This window comes from Bombina bombina, chromosome 1 (genome assembly GCF_027579735.1).
Source record: "Bombina bombina isolate aBomBom1 chromosome 1, aBomBom1.pri, whole genome shotgun sequence".
NCBI classification, from domain to species: domain Eukaryota; kingdom Metazoa; phylum Chordata; class Amphibia; order Anura; family Bombinatoridae; genus Bombina; species Bombina bombina.
In genome coordinates, this window is record NC_069499.1 from 993,596,815 (window position 1) to 993,617,790 (window position 20,976).

A 20,976-nucleotide genomic window follows, 5' to 3' on the forward strand; every position below is an offset into this window, starting at 1 on the left:
AACGTTTACTGGCATGTTATTCGTTTTGTGAGGTACTTTGGTGATAAATCTTTTGGGCATGATTTTTTTCCACATGGCTAACGTATTTTTCTGCATAGAAACCGTTATATCAGGTCTCCCACTGTTGTAATATGAGTGGGAGGGACCTTGTTTTAGCGCCTTGTTGCGCAGTTAAAATTCTAGCACAGTCTTTCTGTTTCTTCCTCCTTGATCCAGGACGTCTCTAGAGAGCTCAGGGGTCTGCAAAATTCGTTTTTGAGGGAGGTAATCAGTCACAGCAGATCTGTGACAGTGTGTTTGACTGTGATTAAAGCCTTAAATCTTAATTTGATATCCGTTTTTGGGTATTGAGGGGTTAATCATCCTTTTGCTAATGGGTGCAATCCTCTGCTAATTAATACACTTCTCGTTAAGAATTGTTTGTCTATAACTGAATTAGTTTTCTTTGTAATTCAACTGTGTTTTTAAAAGCGCTGCAGCGTTTTTTATAATTGCTTGTAAACTTATTGAGAGTGATTTCCAAGCTTGCTGGCTTCATTGCTAAGTCTGTTCAGACATGTCTGATACAGAGGAATCTGCTTGTTCATTGTGTTCGAAAGCCGATGTGGAGCCCAATAGAAATATGTGTACCAATTGTATTGATATTACTTTGAATAAAAGTCAATCTGTACCGATAAAGAAATTATCACCAGACGACGAGGGGGAAGTTATGCCGTCTAACTCTCCTCACGTGTCAGTACCTTCGTCTCCCGCTCGGGAGATGCGTAAGATTGAGGCGCCAAGTACATCAAGGCCCTTACAAATCACTTTACATGATATGGCTAATGTTATGAAAGAAGTATTATACAATATGCCCGAATTAAGAGGCAAGCGCGATAGCTCTGGGTTAAGGACAGAGCGCGCTGATGACACGAGAGCCATGTCTGATACTGCGTCACAATTTGCAGAACATGAGGACGGTGAGCTTCATTCTGTCGGTGACGGTTCTGATCCGGGGAGACCGGATTCAGAAATTTCAAATTTTAAATTTAAGCTTGAGAACCTCCGCGTGTTACTAGGGGAGGTGTTAGCGGCTCTGAATGATTGCGACACGGTGGCAATCCCAGAGAAATTATGTAGGTTGGATAGATACTATGCGGTACCGGTGTGTACTGACGTTTTTCCTATACCAAAAAGGCTTACAGAAATTATTAGTAAGGAGTGGGATAGACCCGGTGTGCCTTTTTCCCCTCCTCCGATATTTAGAAAAATGTTCCCTATAGACGCCACCACACGAGACTTATGGCAGACGGTCCCTAAGGTGGAGGGAGCAGTTTCTACTTTAGCCAAGCGTACCACTATCCCGGTGGAGGATAGCTGTGCTTTCTCAGATCCAATGGATAAAAAATTAGAGGGTTACCTTAAGAAAATGTTTGTTCAACAAGGTTTTATATTGCAGCCTCTTGCATGCATTGCGCCTGTCACGGCTGCAGCGGCATTCTGGTTTGAGTCTCTGGAAGAGGCGATTCGCACAGCACCATTGGATGAGACTTTGAGCAAAGTTAGAACGCTTAAACTGGCTAATGCGTTTGTTTCGGATGCCGTAGTGCATTTAACCAAACTTACGGCTAAAAATTCCGGATTCGCCATACAGGCGCGTAGGGCGTTATGGCTTAAATCCTGGTCAGCAGATGTAACTTCTAAGTCTAAACTACTTAACATTCCCTTCAAAGGGCAGACCTTGTTCGGGCCCGGCTTGAAGGAAATTATTGCTGACATTACGGGAGGTAAGGGCCACACCCTTCCTCAGGACAGGGCCAAATCAAAGGCCAAACAGTCTAATTTTCGTGCCTTTCGTAATCTCAAGGCAGGAGCAGCATCAACTTCCTCCGCTCCAAAACAGGAAGGAACTACTGCTCGTTACAGACAGGGTTGGAAAGGCAACCGGTCATGGAACAAGGGCAAGCAGGCCAGAAAGCCTACTTCCGCCCCTAAGACAGCATGAAGACAGGGCCCCCTCTCCGGAGACGGATCTAGTGGGGGGCAGACTTTTTCTCTCTTCGTCCAGGCTTGGGCAAGAGATGTACAGGATCCCTGGAAGTTGGAGATTGTATCTCAGGGATACCTTCTGGATTTCAAAACTTCTCCTCCACAAGGGAGGTTTCATCTGTCAAGGTTATCAACAAACCTAGTAAAGAAAGAGGCATTTCTACAATGTGTACAAGACCTCTTAGTGATGGGAGTGATCCACCCAGTTCCGCGAACGGAACAAGGGCAAGGGTTTTACTCAAATCTGTTTGTGGTTCCCAAAAAAGAGGGAACATTCAGACCAATCTTAGACTTAAAAATCTTAAACAAATTCCTAAGGGTTCCATCGTTCAAGATGGAAACCATTCGGACCATCCTACCCATGATCCAAGAGGGTCAATATATGACCACAGTGGACTTAAAGGATGCCTACCTTCACATACCGATTCACAAAGATCATTATCGGTACCTAAGGTTTGCTTTTCTAGACAGGCATTACCAGTTTGTAGCTCTTCCCTTCGGGTTAGCTTTGGCCCCGAGAATTTTTACGAAGGTTCTGGGCTCACTTCTGGCGGTACTAAGACCACGAGGCATAGCGGTGGCTCCGTACCTAGACGACATTCTGATACAAGCGTCAAGTTTTCAAAATGCAAAGTCTCATACAGAGATAGTTCTAGCATTTCTGAGGTCGCATGGGTGGAAAGTGAACTTGGAAAAGAGTTCTCTGTTACCACTCACAAGGGTTCCTTTTCTAGGGACTCTTATAGATTCTGTAGAGATGAAGATTTACCTGACGGAGTCCAGGTTATCAAAGATTCTCAATGCTTGCCGTGTCCTTCACTCCATTCCAAGCCCATCAGTAGCTCAGTGCATGGAAGTAATCGGCTTAATGGTCGCGGCAATGGACATAGTGCCATTTGCGCGCCTGCATCTCAGACCGCTGCAACTATGCATGCTAAGTCAATGGAACGGGGATTACTCAGATCTGTCCCCTTTGCTAAATCTGGACCAGGAGACCAGAGATTCTCTTCTCTGGTGGTTGTCTCGGGTTCATCTGTCCAAAGGAATGACCTTTCGCAGACCAGATTGGACGATTGTAACAACAGATGCCAGCCTACTAGGCTGGGGAGCAGTCTGGAATTCCCTGAAGGCTCAGGGATCGTGGACTCAGGAGGAGAAACTCCTCCCAATAAACATTCTAGAATTAAGAGCAATATTCAATGCTCTTCTAGCTTGGCCTCAGTTAGCAACACTGAGATTCATCAGATTTCAGTCGGACAACATCACGACTGTGGCTTACATCAATCATCAAGGGGGAACCAGGAGTTCCCTAGCGATGTTGGAAGTCTCGAAGATAATTCGCTGGGCAGAGTTTCACTCTTGCCACCTGTCAGCGATCTACATCCCAGGCGTGGAGAACTGGGAGGCGGATTTTCTAAGTCGCCAGACTTTTCATCCGGGGGAGTGGGAACTTCACCCGGAGGTATTTGCTCAACTGATTCATCGTTGGGGCAAACCGGATCTGGATCTCATGGCATCTTGCCAGAACGCCAAGCTTCCTTGTTACGGATCCAGGTCCAGGGACCCGGGAGCGGTGCTGGTAGATGCACTAGCAGCCCCTTGGGTTTTCAACATAGCTTATGTGTTTCCACCTTTTCCGTTGCTACCTCGACTGATTGCCAGGATCAAACAGGAGAGAGCATCGGTGATTCTGATAGCGCCTGCGTGGCCATGCAGGACCTGGTATGCAGACCTAGTGGACATGACGTCCTGTCCACCATGGTCTCTACCCCTGAGGCAGGACCTTTTAATTCAGGGTCCTTTCAACCATCCAAACCTAATTTCTCTGAGGCTGACTGCTTGGAAATTGAACGCTTGATTCTATCAAAGCGGGGGTTTTCGGATTCGGTTATTGATACATTAATACAGGCTCGGAAACCTGTTAACAGAAAAATTTACCATAAGATATGGCGTAAATATTTATATTGGTGTGAATCCAAGAGTTACTCGTGGAGTAAGGTTAGGATTCCTAGGATATTGTCCTTTCTACAAGAGGGTTTAGAAAAGGGCTTATCCGCTAGTTCACTAAAGGGACAGATTTCTGCTCTGTCTATTCTTTTACACAAGCGTCTGGCAGACAATCCAGACGTCCAGGCTTTTTGTCAGGCTTTGGCTAGAATTAAACCTGTATTTAAAACTGTTGCTCCTCCTTGGAGCTTAAACTTGGTTCTTAAAGTTCTGCAGGGTGTTCCGTTTGAACCCCTTCATTCCATTGATATTAAACTTTTATCTTGGAAAGTTCTGTTCTTGATGGCTATTTCCTCGGCTCGAAGAGTCTGAGTTATCTGCCTTACATTGTGATTCCCCTTATCTGATCTTTCATTCAGACAAGGTAGTCCTGCATACTAAACCTGGGTTTTTACCTAAGGTTGTTTCTAACAGGAATATCAATCAAGAGATTGTTGTTCCATCATTATGTCCTAATCCTTCTTCAAAGAAGGAACGTCTTTTGCATAATCTAGACGTAGTCCGTGCCCTGAAGTTTTACTTCCAGGCAACTAAAGATTTTCGGCAAACTTCTTCTTTGTTTGTCGTTTACTCTGGACAGAGGAGAGGTCAAAAGGCTTCGGCTACCTCTCTCTCTTTTTGGCTTTGTAGCATAATACGTTTAGCCTATGAGACTGCTGGTCAGCAGCCTCCTGAACGAATTACAGCTCATTCCACTAGAGCTGTGGCTTCCACTTGGGCCTTTAAGAATGAGGCCTCTGTTGAACAGATTTGCAAGGCTGCAACTTGGTCTTCACTTCATACTTTTTCCAAATTTTACAAATTTGATACTTTTGCTTCTTCGGAGGCTGTTTTTGGGAGAAAGTTTCTACAGGCAGTGGTTCCTTTAGAGTTCCTGCCTTGTCCCTCCCATCATCCGTGTACTTTAGCTTTGGTATTGGTATCCCATAAGTAATGGATGACCCGTGGACTGAACACACTTAACAAGAGAAAACATAATTTATGCTTACCTGATAAATTTATTTCTCTTGTAGTGTGTTCAGTCCACGGCCCGCCCTGTCTTTTTTGAGGCAGGTTCTAAATTTTAAATTATAACTCCAGTCACCACTGCACCCTATAGTTTCTCCTTTCTCGTCTTGTTTCGGTCGAATGACTGGATATGACATGTGAGGGGAGGAGCTATATAGCAGCTCTGCTTGGGTGATCCTCTTGCAACTTCCTGTTGGGAAGGAGAATATATCCCATAAGTAATGGATGACCCGTGGACTGAACACACTACAAGAGAAATAAATTTATCAGGTAAGCATAAATTATGTTTTTTACCTCTGTGATTACCTTGTATCTAGGAACCTTCTTCCAGCCCCCTGATCACATGACTGTGACTGTTTATTATCTATTGTCTTAAATTTAGCATTGTATTGTGCTAGATCTTAAATAACTTTCTGTGCCTGAGCACAGTGTTATCTATATGGCCCACGTGTACTTTCTGTCTCTTTGTGTTGAAAAGAGATTTAAAAAGCATGTGATAAGAGGCAGCCCTCAAAGGCTTAGAAATTAGCATATGAGCCTACCTATGTTTAGTTTAAACTAAGAATACCAAGAGAAAAAAAGCAAATTTGATGATAAAAGTAAATTGGAAAGTCAATTAAAATTAAAAGTCCTATCTGAATAATGAAAGTTTAATTTATACTTGACTGTCCCTTTAAGTATTTCCTGTGAGCTACTGCAGAGTTAGTCATGTTCACTTCTTGCTACTGTTGCGCAGAGGGAGCGGCTTAGCTTTCTGCATCTCACACATTTACAGATTTTACATTTCTCCAACATAGGTGTGTCCGGTCCACGGCGTCATCCTTACTTGTGGGATATTCTCTTCCCCAACAGGAAATGGCAAAGAGCCCAGCAAAGCTGGTCACATGATCCCTCCTAGGCTCCGCCTTCCCCAGTCATTCTCTTTGCCGTTGTACAGGCAACATCTCCACGGAGATGGCTTAAGAGTTTTTTAGTGTTTAACTGTAGTTTTTATTATTCAATCAAGAGTTTGTTATTTTAAAATAGTGCTGGTATGTACTATTTACTCTGAAACAGAAAAGAGATGAAGATTTCTGTTTGTAAGAGGAAAATGATTTTAGCAACAGTTACTAAAATCGATGGCTGTTTCCACACAGGACTGTTGAGAGGAATTAACTTCAGTTGGGGGAACAGTGAGCAGACTTTTGCTGCTTGAGGTATGACACATTCTAACAAGACGATGTAATGCTGGAAGCTGTCATTTTCCCTATGGGATCCGGTAAGCCATTTTTATTACAGAAAGAAAAAAAGGGCTTCACAAGGGCTTTTTAAGACTGTAGACATTTTCTGGGCTAAATCGATTTATATATAAACATATTTTATACTCCATAGCCTTGAGGAATTATTTTAATCTTGGGAATTATGTAAAATAACCGGCAGGCACTGTATTGGACACCTTATTCTCTAGGGGCTTTCCCTAATCATAGGCAGAGTCTCATTTTCGCGCCTCTATTGCGCACTTGTTTTTGAGAAGCATGACATGCAGATGCATGTGTGAGGAGCTCTGATACATAGAAAAGACTTTCTGAAGGCGTCATTTGGTATCGTATTCCCCTTTGGGCTTGGTTGGGTCTCAGCAAAGCAGATACCAGGGACTGTAAAGGGGTTAAATATAAAAACGGCTCCGGTTCCGTTATTTTAAGGGTTAAAGCTTCCAAATTTGGTGTGCAATACTTTTAAGGCTTTAAGACACTGTGGTGAAATTTTGGTGAATTTTGAACAATTCCTTCATACTTTTTCGCAATTGCAGTAATAAAGTGTGTTCAGTTTAAAATTTAAAGTGACAGTAACGGTTTATTTTAAAACGTTTTTTGTACTTTGTTATCAAGTTTTTGCCTGTTTAACATGTCTGAACTACCAGATAGACTGTGTTCTGAATGTGGGGAAGCCAAGGTTCCTTCTCATTTAAATAGATGTGATTTATGTGACACAAAATTTAGAGAAAATGATGCCCAAGATGATTCCTCAAGTGAGGGGAGTAAGCATGGTACTGCATCATCCCCTCCTTCGTCTACACCAGTCTTGCCCACACAGGAGGCCCCTAGTACATCTAGCGCGCCAATACTCCTTACTATGCAACAATTAACGGCTGTAATGGATAATTCTATCAAAAACATTTTAGCCAAAATGCCCACTTATCAGCGAAAGCGCGACTGCTCTGTTTTAGAAAATACTGAAGAGCATGAGGACGCTGATGATATTGATTCTGAAGGGCCCCTACACCAGTCTGAGGGGGCCAGGGAGGTTTTGTCTGAGGGAGAAATTTCAGATTCAGGGAAAATTTCTCAACAAGCTGAACCTGATGTGATTACATTTAAATTTAAATTGGAACATCTCCGCGCTCTGCTTAAGGAGGTGTTATCCACTCTGGATGATTGTGAGAATTTGGTCATTCCAGAGAAACTATGTAAAATGGACAAGTTCCTAGAGGTCCCGGGGCCCCCCGAAGCTTTTCCTATACCCAAGCGGGTGGCGGACATTGTAAATAAAGAATGGGAAAGGCCCGGTATACCTTTCGTCCCTCCCCCCATATTTAAAAAATTGTTTCCTATGGTCGACCCCAGAAAGGACTTATGGCAGACAGTCCCCAAGGTCGAGGGGGCGGTTTCTACTCTAAACAAACGCACCACTATACCCATAGAAGATAGTTGTGCTTTCAAAGATCCTATGGATAAAAAATTAGAAGGTTTGCTTAAAAAGATGTTTGTTCAGCAAGGTTACCTTCTACAACCAATTTCATGCATTGTTCCTGTCACTACAGCAGCGTGTTTCTGGTTCGATGAGCTAGAAAAGGCGCTCAATAATAATTCTTCTTCTTATGAGGAGATTATGGACAGAATTCATGCTCTCAAATTGGCTAATTCTTTCACCCTAGACGCCACTTTGCAATTGGCTAGGTTAGCGGCGAAAAATTCTGGTTTTGCTATTGTGGCGCGCAGAGCGCTTTGGTTAAAATCTTGGTCAGCGGATGCGTCTTCCAAGAACAAATTGCTTAACATTCCTTTCAAGGGGAAAACGCTGTTTGGCCCTGACTTGAAAGAGATTATCTCTGATATCACTGGGGGCAAGGGCCATGCCCTTCCTCAGGATAGGTCTTTCAAGGCCAAAAATAAACCTAATTTTCGTCCCTTTCGCAGAAACGGACCAGCCCCAAGTGCTACGTCCTCTAAGCAAGAGGGTAATACTTCTCAAGCCAAGCCAGCCTGGAGACCAATGCAAGGCTGGAACAAAGGAAAGCAGGCCAAGAAACCTGCCACTGCTACCAAGACAGCATGAGATGTTGGCCCCCGATCCGGGACCGGATCTGGTGGGGGGCAGACTCTCTCTCTTCGCTCAGGCTTGGGCAAGAGATGTTCTGGATCCTTGGGCACTAGAAATAGTCTCCCAAGGTTATCTTCTGGAATTCAAGGGGCTTCCCCCAAGGGGGAGGTTCCACAGGTCTCAATTGTCTTCAGACCACATAAAAAGACAGGCATTCTTACATTGTGTAGAAGACCTGTTAAAAATGGGAGTGATTCATCCTGTTCCTTTAGGAGAACAAGGGATGGGGTTCTACTCCAATCTGTTCGTAGTTCCCAAAAAAGAGGGAACATTCAGACCAATCTTAGATCTCAAGATCCTAAACAAGTTTCTCAAGGTTCCATCGTTCAAAATGGAAACCATTCGAACAATTCTTCCTTCCATCCAGGAAGGTCAATTCATGACCACGGTGGATTTAAAGGATGCGTATCTACATATTCCTATCCACAAGGAACATCATCGGTTCCTAAGGTTCGCATTCCTGGACAAGCATTACCAGTTTGTGGCACTTCCGTTCGGATTAGCCACTGCTCCAAGGATTTTCACAAAGGTACTAGGGTCCCTTCTAGCGGTGCTAAGACCAAGGGGCATTGCAGTAGTACCTTACTTGGACGACATTCTGATTCAAGCGTCGTCCCTTCCTCGAGCAAAGGCTCACACGGACATTGTCCTGGCCTTTCTCAGATCTCACGGGTGGAAAGTGAACGTAGAAAAAAGTTCTCTATCTCCGTCAACAAGGGTTCCCTTCTTGGGAACAATAATAGACTCCTTAGAAATGAGGATTTTTCTGACAGAGGCCAGAAAATCAAAACTTCTAAACTCTTGTCAAATACTTCATTCTGTTCCTCTTCCTTCCATAGTGCAGTGCATGGAAGTAATAGGTTTGATGGTAGCGGCAATGGACATAGTTCCTTTTGCGCAAATTCATCTAAGACCATTACAACTGTGCATGCTCAGTCAGTGGAATGGGGACTATACAGACTTGTCTCCGACGATACAAGTAGATCAGAGGACCAGAGATTCACTCCGTTGGTGGCTGTCCCTGGACAACCTGTCACAGGGGATGAGCTTCCGCAGACCAGAGTGGGTCATTGTCACGACCGACGCCAGTCTGGTGGGCTGGGGCGCGGTCTGGGGACCCCTGAAAGCTCAGGGTCTTTGGTCTCGGGAAGAATCTCTTCTCCCGATAAATATTCTGGAACTGAGAGCGATATTCAATGCTCTCAAGGCTTGGCCTCAGCTAGCAAAGGCCAAGTTCATACGGTTTCAATCAGACAACATGACGACTGTTGCGTACATCAACCATCAGGGGGGAACAAGGAGTTCCCTGGCGATGGAAGAAGTGACCAAAATCATTAAATGGGCGGAGACTCACTCCTGCCACTTGTCTGCAATCCACATCCCAGGAGTGGAAAATTGGGAAGCGGATTTCTCCAACATAGGTGTGTCCGGTCCACGGCGTCATCCTTACTTGTGGGATATTCTCTTCCCCAACAGGAAATGGCAAAGAGCCCAGCAAAGCTGGTCACATGATCCCTCCTAGGCTCCGCCTACCCCAGTCATTCTCTTTGCCGTTGTACAGGCAACATCTCCACGGAGATGGCTTAGAGTTTTTTAGTGTTTAACTGTAGTTTTTATTATTCAATCAAGAGTTTGTTATTTTAAAATAGTGCTGGTATGTACTATTTACTCAGAAACAGAAAAGAGATGAAGATTTCTGTTTGTATGAGGAAAATGATTTTAGCACCGTAACTAAAATCCATGGCTGTTCCACACAGGACTGTTGAGAGCAATTAACTTCAGTTGGGGGAACAGTGTGCAGTCTCTTACTGCTTGAGGTATGACACATTCTAACAAGACGATGTAATGCTGGAAGCTGTCATTTTCCCTATGGGATCCGGTAAGCCATGTTTATTAAGATAGTAAATAAGGGCTTCACAAGGGCTTATTAAGACTGTAGACTTTTTCTGGGCTAAATCGATTCATTATTAACACATATTTAGCCTTGAGGAATCATTTAATCTGGGTATTTTGATAAGATTATATCGGCAGGCACTGTTTTAGACACCTTATTCTTTAGGGACTTTCCCTAATCATTGTCAGAGCCTCATTTTCGCGCCGGTATGGCGCACTTGTTTTTGAGAACAGCATGGCATGCAGCTGCATGTGTGTGGAGCTCTGATACATAGAAAAGTCTTTCTGAAGGCATCATTTGGTATCGTATTCCCCTTTGGGCTTGGTTGGGTCTCAGCAAAGCAGATTCCAGGGTCTGTAAAGGGGTTAAATATAAAAACGGCTCCGGTTCCGTTATTTTAAGGGTTAAAGCTTCAAAATTTGGTGTGCAATACTTTTAAGGCTTTAAGATACTGTGGTGAAATTTTGGTGAATTTTGAACAATTCCTTCATACTTTTTCGCAATTGCAGTAATAAAGTGTGTTTAGTTTAAAATTTAAAGTGACAGTAACGGTTTTATTTTAAAACGTTTTTTGTGCTTTGTTATCAAGTTTATGCCTGTTTAACATGTCTGAACTACCAGATAGATTGTGTTCTGACTGTGGGGAAACCAAGGTTCCTTCTCGTTTAACTATATGTATTTTATGTCATAAAAAATTTAGTAAAAATGATGCCCAAGATGATTCCTCAAGTGAGGGGAGTAAGCATGGTACTGCATCATCCCCTCCTTCGTCTACACCAGTCTTGCCCATACAGGAGGCCCCTAGTACATCTAGTGCGCCAATACTCCTTACTATGCAACATTTAACGGCTGTAATGGATAATTCTATCAAAAACATTTTAGCCAATATGCCCACTTATCAGCGAAAGCGCGACTGCTCTGTTTTAGAAAATTCTGTAGAGCATGAGAACGCTGATGATATGGTTTCTGAAGGGCCCCTACACCAGTCTGAGGGGGCCAGGGAGGTTTTGTCTGAGGGAGAAATTTCAGATTCAGGAAAAATTTCTCAACAAGCTGAACCTGATGTGATTACTTTTAAATTTAAGTTGGAACATCTCCGCGCTCTGCTTAAAGGAGGTGTTATCCAATTTGGATGATTGTGATTATCTGGTCATTCCAGAACCACTATGTAAAATGGAAAAGTTCTTAGAGGCCCCGGGGCCCCCGAAGCTTTTCCTATATCCAAGCGGGTGGCGTACATTGTTAATAAAGAATGGGACAGGCCCGGTATACCTTTAGTACCTCCCCCCATATTTAAAAAATTGTTTTCCTATAGTCGACCCCAGAAAGGACTTATGGCAGACAGTCCCCAAGGTCGAGGGGGCGGTTTCTACTCTACACAAGCGCGCCACTATACCCATAGAAGATAGTTGTGCTTTTCAAGATCCTATGGATAAAAAATTAGAAGGTTTGCTAAAAAAGATGTTTGTTCAGCAAGGTTACCTTCTACAACCAATTGCATGCATTGTCCCTGTCACTACAGCCGCGTGTTTCTGGTTTGATGAGCTAGAAAAGGCGATTATTAGTAATTCTTCTTCTTATGAGGAGATTATGGACAGAATTCGTGCTCTTAAATTGGCTAATTCTTTCACCCTAGACGCCACCTTGCAATTGGCTAGGTTAGCGGCGAAAAATTCTGGGTTTGCTATTGTGGCGCAGAGCGCTTTGGTTAAAATCTTGGTCAGCGGATGCGTCTTCCAAGAACAAATTGCTTGACATTCCTTTCAAGGGGAAAACACTGTTTGGCCCTGACTTGAAAGAGATTATCTCTGATATCACTGGGGGCAAGGGCCACGCCCTTCCTCAGGATAGGTCTTTTCAAGACCAAAAATAAACCTAAGTTTCGTCCCTTTCGCAGAAACGGACCAGCCCCAAGGGCTACGTCCTCTAAGCAGGAAGGTAATACTTCTCAAGCCAATCCAGCCTGGAGACCTATGCAAGGCTGGAACAAAGGAAAGCAGGCCAGGAAACCTGCCACTGCTACCAAGACAGCATGAAATGCGGGCCCCCGATCCGGGACCGGATCTGGTGGGGGGCAGACTCTCTCTCTTCGCTCAGGCTTGGGCAAGAGATGTTCTGGATCCTTGGGCGCTAGAAATAGTCTCCCAAGATTATTCTCTGGAGTTCAAGGGGCCTCCTCCAAGGGGGAGGTTCCACAGGTCTCAGTTGTCTTCAGACCACATAAAAAGACAGGCATTCTTACATTGTGTAGAAGACCTGCTAAAAACGGGAGTGATTCATCCTGTTCCATTAGGAGAACAAGGGATGGGGTTCTACTCCAATCTGTTCATAGTTCCCAAAAAAGAGGGAACGTTCAGACCAATCTTAGATCTCAAGATCTTGAACAAGTTTCTCAAGGTTCCATCGTTCAAGATGGAAACCATTCGAACAATTCCTTCCTTCCAGGACGGTCAATTCATGACCACGGTGGATTTAAAGGATGCGTATCTACATATTCCTATCCACAAGGAACATCATCGGTTCCTAAGGTTTGCATTCCTGGACAAGCATTTCCAGTTCGTGGCGTTTTCTTTCGGATTAGCCACTGCTCCTAGGATTTTCTCATAGGTACTAGGGTCCCTTCTGGCGGTGCTAAGACCAAGGGGCTTTGCTGTAGTACCTTACTTGGACGACATTCTGATTCGAGCGTCGTCCCTTCTTCAAGCAAAGGCTCACACGGACATTGTCCTGGCCTTTCTCAGATCTCACGGATGGTAAGTGAACGTGGAAAAGAGTTCTCTATCTCCGTCAACAAGGGTTCCCTTCTTGGGAACTATAATAGACTCCTTAGAAATGAGGATTTTTCTGACAGAAGCCAGAAAAACAAAACTTCTAGACTCTTGTCGGATACTTCATTCCGTTCCTCTTCCTTCCATAGCGCAGTGCATGGAAGTGATAGGTTTGATGGTAGCGGCAATGGACATAGTTCCTTTTGTGCGCATTCATCTAAGACCATTACAACTGTTCATGCTCAGTCAGTGGAATGGGGACTATTCAGACTTGTCTCCGAAGATACAAGTAAATCAGAAGACCAGAGACTCACTCCGTTGGTGGCTGTCCCTGGACAACCTGTCACAAGGGATGACCTTCCGCAGACCAGAGTGGGTCATTGTCACGACCGACGCCAGTCTGATGGGCTGGGGCGCGGTCTGGGGATCCCTGAAAGCTCAGGGTCTTTGGTCTCGGGTAGAATCTCTTCTACCGATAAATATTCTGGAACTGAGAGCGATATTCAATGCTCTCAAAGCTTGGCCTCAGCTAGCGAGGGCCAAGTTCATACGGTTTCGATCATGACGACATGACAACTGTTGCGTACATCAACCATCAGGGGGGAACAAGGAGTTCCCTAGCGATGGAAGAAGTGACCAAAATCATTCTATGGGCGGAGTCTCACTCCTGCCACCTGTCTGCTATCCACATCCCAAGAGTGGAAAGTTGGGAAGCGGTTTTTCTGAGTCGTCAGACATTGCATCCGGGGGAGTGGGAACTCCATCCGGAAATCTTTGCCCAAGTCACTCAACCGTGGGGCATTCCAGACGTGGATCTGATGGCCTCTCGTCAGAACTTCAGAGTTCCTTACTACGGGTCCAGATCCAGGGATCCCAAGGCGGCTCTAGTGGATGCACTAGTAGCACCTTGGACCTTCAAACTAGCTTATGTGTTCCCGCCGTTTCCTCTCATCCCCAGGCTGGTAGCCAGGATCAAAGGAGAGGGCGTCGGTGATCTTGATAGCTCCTGCGTGGCCACGCAGGACTTGGTATGCAGATCTGGTGAATATGTCATCGGCTCCACCATGGAAGCTACCTTTGAGACGAGACCTTCTTGTTCTAGGTCCGTTCGACCCACTCCAGCTGACTGCTTGGAGATTGAACGCTTGATCTTATCAAAGCGAGGGTTCTCAGATTCTGGTATTGATACTCTTGTTCAGGCCTGAAAGCCTGTAACCAGAAAAATTTACCACATATTTTGGGAAAAATATATCTGTTGGTGTGAATCTACAGGATTCCCTTGGGACAAGGTTAAGATTCCTAAGAGTCTATCCTTCCTTCGAGAAGGATTGGAAAAAGGATTATCTGCAAGTTCCTTGATGGGACAGATTTCTGCCTTGTCTGTGTTACTTCTCAAAAAGCTGGCAGCTGTGCCAGATGTTCTAGCCTTTGTTCAGGCTCTGGTTAGAATCAAGCCTGTTTACAAACCTTTGACTCCTCCTTGGAGTCTCAACCTAGTTCTTTCAGTTCTTCAGGGGGTTCCGTTTGAACCCTTACATTCCGTTGATATTAAGTTATTATCTTGGAAAGTTTTGTTTTTGGTTGCAATTTCTTCTGCTAGAAGAGTTTCAGAATTATCTGCTCTGCAGTGTTCTTCTCCTTATCTGGGGTTCCATGCAGATAAGGTGGTTTTGCGTACTAAACCTGGTTTTCTTCCAAAAGTTGTTTCTAACAAAAACATTAACCAGGAGATAGTTGTGCCTTCTTTGTGTCCTAATCCAGTTTCAAAGATGGAACGTTTGTTGCACAACTTGGATGTAGTTCGTGCTCTCAAATTTTACTTAGCAGCTACTAAGGATTTCAGACAAACTTCGTCTTTGTTTGTTGTTTATTCTGGTAAACGGAGAGGTTAAAAAGCAAATTCTACCTCTCTCTCCTTCTGGATTAAAAGCATTATCCGATTGGCTTATGAGACTGCCGGACGGTAGCCTCCTGAAAGAATCACAGCTCACTCCACTAGGGCTGTGGCTTCCACATGGGCCTTCAAGAACGAGGCTTCTGTTGATCAGATATGTTAGGCAGCGACTTGGTCTTCACTGCACACTTTTACTAAATTTTACAAATTTGATACTTTTGCTTCTTCTGAGGCTATTTTTGGGAGAAAGGTTTTGCAAGCCGTGGTGCCTTCCATTTAGGTGACCTGATTTGCTCCCTCCCTTCATCCGTGTCCTAAAGCTTTGGTATTGGTTCCCACAAGTAAGGATGACGCCGTGGACCGGACACACCTATGTTGGAGAAAACAGAATTTATGTTTACCTGATAAATTACTTTCTCCAACGGTGTGTCCGGTCCACGGCCCGCCCTGGTTTTTTTAATCAGGTCTGATAATTTATTTTCTTTAACTACAGTCACCACGGTAACATATGGTTTCTCCTATGCAAATATTCCTCCTTAACGTCGGTCGAATGACTGGGGTAGGCGGAGCCTAGGAGGGATCATGTGACCAGCTTTGCTGGGCTCTTTGCCATTTCCTGTTGGGGAAGAGAATATCCCACAAGTAAGGATGACGCCGTGGACCGGACACACCGTTGGAGAAAGTAATTTATCAGGTAAACATAAATTCTGTTTTTCTGAGTCGTCAGACATTTCATCCGGGGGAGTGGGAACTCCATCCGGAAATCTTTGCCCAAATTACTCAATTGTGGGGCATTCCAGACATGGATCTGATGGCCTCTCGTCAGAACTTCAAGGTTCCTTGCTACGGGTCCAGATCCAGGGATCCCAAGGCGACTCTAGTAGATGCACTAGTAGCACCTTGGACCTTCAAACTAGCTTATGTATTCCCGCCGTTTCCTCTCATCCCCAGGCTGGTAGCCAGGATCAATCAGGAGAGGGCATCGGTGATCTTGATAGCTCCTGCGTGGCCACGCAGGACTTGGTATGCAGACCTGGTGAATATGTCATCGGCTCCACCATGGAAGCTACCTTTGAGACGAGACCTTCTTGTTCAAGGTCCGTTCGAACATCCGAATCTGGTCTCACTCCAACTGACTGCTTGGAGATTGAACGCTTGATCTTATGAAAGCGAGGGTTCTCAGATTCTGTCATTGATACTCTTGTTCAGGCCAGAAAGCCTGTAACTAGAAAAATTTACCACAAAATATGGAAAAAATATATCTGTTGGTGTGAATCTAAAGGATTCCCTTGGGACAAGGTAAAAATTCCTAAGATTCTTCAAGAAGGTTTGGAGAAAGGATTATCTGCAAGTTCCTTGAAGGGACAGATTTCTGCCTTGTCTGTGTTACTTCACATAAAGCTGGCAGCTGTGCCAGATGTTCAAGCCTTTGTTCAGGCTCTGGTTAGAATCAAGCCTGTTTACAAACCTTTGACTCCTCCTTGGAGTTTCAATTTAGTTCTTTCAGTTCTTCAGGGGGTTCCGTTTGAACCCTTACATTCCGTTGATATTAAGTTATTATCTTGGAAAGTTTTGTTTTTGGTTGCAATTTCTTCTGCTAGAAGAGTTTCAGAATTATCTGCTCTGCAGTGTTCTCCTCCTTATCTGGTGTTCCATGCAGATAAGGTGGTTTTACGTACTAAACCTGGTTTTCTTCCGAAAGTTGTTTCTAACAAAAACATTAACCAGGAGATAGTCGTGCCTTCTTTGTGTCCGAATCCAGTTTCAAAGAAGGAACGTTTGTTGCACAATTTGGATGTTGTTCGTGCTCTAAAATTCTATTTAGATGCTACAAAGGATTTTAGACAAACATCTTCCTTGTTTGTTGTTTATTCTGGTAAAAGGAGAGGTCAAAAAGCAACTTCTACCTCTCTCTCTTTTTGGATTAAAAGCATCATCAGATTGGCTTATGAGACTGCCGGACGGCAGCCTCCTGAAAGAATCACAGCTCATTCCACTAGGGCTGTGGCTTCCACATGGGCCTTCAAGAACGAGGCTTCTGTTGATCAGATATGTAAGGCAGCGACTTGGTCTTCACTGCACACTTTTACTAAATTTTACAAGTTTGATACTTTTGCTTCTTCTGAGGCTATTTTTGGGAGAAAGGTTTTGCAAGCCGTGGTGCCTTCCATCTAGGTGACCTGATTTGCTCCCTCCCTTCATCCGTGTCCTAAAGCTTTGGTATTGGTTCCCACAAGTAAGGATGACGCCATGGACCGGACACACCTATGTTGGAGAAAACAGAATTTATGTTTACCTGATAAATTACTTTCTCCAACGGTGTGTCCGGTCCACGGCCCGCCCTGGTTTTTTAATCAGGTCTGATTTATTTTCTTTAACTACAGTCACCACGGTATCATATGGTTTCTCCTATGCAAATATTCCTCCTTTACGTCGGTCGAATGACTGGGGAAGGCGGAGCCTAGGAGGGATCATGTGACCAGCTTTGCTGGGCTCTTTGCCATTTCCTGTTGGGGAAGAGAATATCCCACAAGTAAGGATGACGCCGTGGACCGGACACACCGTTGGAGAAAGTAATTTATCAGGTAAACATAAATTCTGTTTTTACAGATTTAATCACTGCCTGAATTAATGTATATGACACAGGAGATTGAACTGTGTCAATTATCAATAACCACAACCCAGAAAAAGAGGGTCATATACATTAATTCAGGCAATGAGTCACAGTTTGCTCAGGATAAGTGATCGCAGAGTCAACCTTCTCACCATTCCGTTGCTTATACATGGTCAAGCCTAGCAATAGTAGGTATATATAAATGAGCACAAGGGAGCACTATTTCATTGAATCTTCAGCTTGTATAAAGTTAGAAAATATTGCAGAATCCAGAAACATCAGTACCGCTCAGTAAACTAGCGTTTCCTATATGTGGCGGTTGATAAAGAGAAGCCAACTGGTCCGCCGCATATAGGAACCGCAAGGATACTGAGTGTTATTTTTAGTTCCTGCTTCAAAAGGCCCCTCACTAAAATAGGCGCATTGCGCATGCGCCAAAAACAGGAATGCGGAGGATCGCAAAGTTACTGGCAGAAGAGGAAGGAAGATGGGTATGACAAAATAGAGGAGGGGGCTGGTGGCCATTTCAAAACGGCCGAAGGATATGTAGTAAGTAATTTTAGTTAAACTATATATTTAGCAAAATTGAGCTACAGTTTGAACTATTTTATCCTAGTAAATTTTATCTGTAGGAGTAAGAACATTTTTTTTTGGGTTGACTGTCCCTTTAAAATTGCATGCTCTATCTAAATCATGAAAGAAAAAAATTGGGTTCAGTATCCCTTTAAGTGCTGCAAACTCCATCAGTTGTTATTGAACCTCCTTTCAGTCACACTCACTAGCACATTGCAAAACTACTACTTCTACTGTCATAATATAAATAACTGTATTGTGGTACGTTAGAATCACATTTTTTATTATTGTCCTCTAGTATGTAAATATGCTACATATCAAATAACATTTTCTATTTTCTTACTCCTCAGGTGCACAGCAAAGATAAGAAGTATGTGTGCAAGGTGTGTAACCGTGTGTTCATGTCTGCTGCCAGTGTAGGCATAAAGCATGGATCCCGAAGACATGGAGTGTGCATGGACTGTGCAGGAATGGGAATGGCACATGGTGGTGGAGTGGGGGGACATTCTCCTGATGCCATGTACCCAGGCGAAAGTCATTACCTGGAGGATGTTGATGAGCTGAAAGTGGATGACGAGATGGTAGGGGAGGAAGATGATGACATTAAGTGGAAGGATGAAGCAGACACCTCACAGGATGATGTCATACTGGAAGATGATGAGATTGAGGACTGCACTCCTGGTGTGAAAGAATTTACTTGGATAGCCTAAGTTGTAACCCTAAAGATAAATCAACCATGGAGCCTCATGGAAACCAACAGTTACCATCAGTGGGTGATGACTGGGCTAATTTGTTTATTACCCTGAAGTAGGGGGCCCTTCCACCTGTAATGCTTCCCTTACTCACTGTTGAGGTGTTAAGGGGATATGTATATGAGCAGTCCGGCACTGCTCATCTTTGGCACAGAAGGGAGTTGAGTAGCGCTTAGGAAACAGATTTAACACTTACACACCTTACACCTCAATGCATAAACCCTTGTGTTTCAAAAACTCTTCTGGACAACATGGCAGATGTCCAAATAGCCCTTAGAACTCTCCAATTCTTTGTGATATGTCAGGGGTAGAGGCTATTTTTACAATTTGTTTTTTATTTTGATATTTGTACCCCCTTGCCATCCACACCCCTTTCCAGCTGCTGTTTTTCTAAGCAAAATCTTTTGAAAACAGACCTTTGTAATATTTTCTACTTGCTGAACACAATCTGTGTGAGATACAGTGCCTGCTTCCTACCTTTATGTATTCTGTAGTTACCTTGAGCTTTGTTCCCTCCCTCCATGCAAAACCACACTAAATCCTTCATTTACTAAACACCCTAACCAAAAACATTCCATGTAGTTATCGGTGCATGATACACAGGACTTTGAGCAGTTGAGCTCAACTGTCATTTGCCCATCTTTACTTTTAACAGTTATCATAAAAAAAGGAAAGATGGACTTGACTATTTTGTCATACACTGTGTGCTTGACATAGAACCAGGAAGACTAGGGAGGATACAGTTGTGAGCACTGAATCGTCCAGGACTTTTGCTGAATACATAGCCAGCTGGTATCTCGAAGATAATTCATATTTATATAAAGCCAGCTGTGTATATGGTGCTGTCTAAAAGACTAATACAGAAAGGAAATAATTGGCCTTGGGCCTTACCTGATTATTAGGTATTTATTATATTAATGGCTCACCCATGAAGTGCAGCCGCAACACCTTTTGCAGGGGATCCGCTGAGGTAAAAGAGCAATCGTAGATGAGTTGGGTCGAATTTTTTTTAAAATTTAAATTATGGCCATTATCCCTCTGGTAGGGATGTGCCGTGACTTTCTGAGAGAGTTCTGCACTGGTTTTCGACATAAAGGGTGAAAGTCTGATCTCTTCCCCCTTCACATTCAGATTAACGTAACCCCTGTGAATATAATTTATATATTTTGTAAACATGCAAAAACTGGATTTTTTTTTTTTTTAATTTTTTTTTGCATATTTCTGTTAGTTGTTACCAAAATCCTTCACGCAGCTTACTTTCTATCGGGTATTTTGGATTTTAGGTCCTGATATTTTCATTTGCTATCTTCGTAATGAGTGTAAGCTTTCATATATAAATATATATATATAAATACATATATTATTTATTTTTTTTCCAAACACATTTTCAAACATGTCAACAAACTTGCGAGGCAGTGCAATGTTGAATTTTGTTTGTTGGGAATATACTATATTGACTTTATGAATAATTATAAATTTGTGTTTGTGATGGACATTTTAATATTGGGTCGGTGGGTGGGAGAGTGCAGAGACTGTTATGAACTATGTGGGATTTCTCTGCTTGGATGTAAACAAATTTATGACTGAGTTAGTTTAGGAAGAATTGCAAATCAGTTTCAATAAATCAAAAAAGCTGCTGCTAGTTTTGTCTTTTTTCCCGTAATTGACATGCAAAGCCTGGGAAAGTGTTACATAGTTGATTTGCTTTCCTGCTGTAGTGTAATGTAACTATTTGCACTCCTGTTCTGTACTTAGGGAAAACAGGAGCAAATTAACCATATTTTTAAAGGGCAGTAAACACATTGAGATTTGTATATAAAATGTTTAGTTATGCATAGTAAAATGACTTTGCAGTATACTTGTATTATTTATTTCTCCTTTTTTCATGCTATTTATTTCTGAAAATTGCTACACGTATTTCTCTAACTGGCTTTAACAGATAAGAACTGCAAAACAATACAGTTATACTAGCATGGTAGCAGCCTTGATGGTAGCAGACTTGAGCCCTAATTGGCTCCTCCAAGTAATGCAAGTGGTGGCTGGAGTTTGTCTATTGAAAAAACAATTGCAGCAAATAC

The 20,976-nt window shown here is 43.3% G+C and overlaps 1 protein-coding gene across 1 annotated transcript in view; it reads left to right on the top strand.

Annotated features, from left to right (window-relative positions):
• The window catches only part of ZBTB46 (zinc finger and BTB domain containing 46), a 134,879-nt gene extending 114,342 nt beyond the window's left edge, over nucleotides 1–20,537 (top strand). Inside the window, exon 6 of the mRNA XM_053711924.1 lies at nucleotides 18,497–20,537. Within this exon, the coding sequence (XP_053567899.1) occupies nucleotides 18,497–18,856 (360 nt within the window). The 3' untranslated portion in view covers nucleotides 18,857–20,537. The remainder of the gene's footprint in view (nucleotides 1–18,496) is intronic.
• The last annotated feature ends 439 nt before the right edge of the window (nucleotides 20,538–20,976 follow it).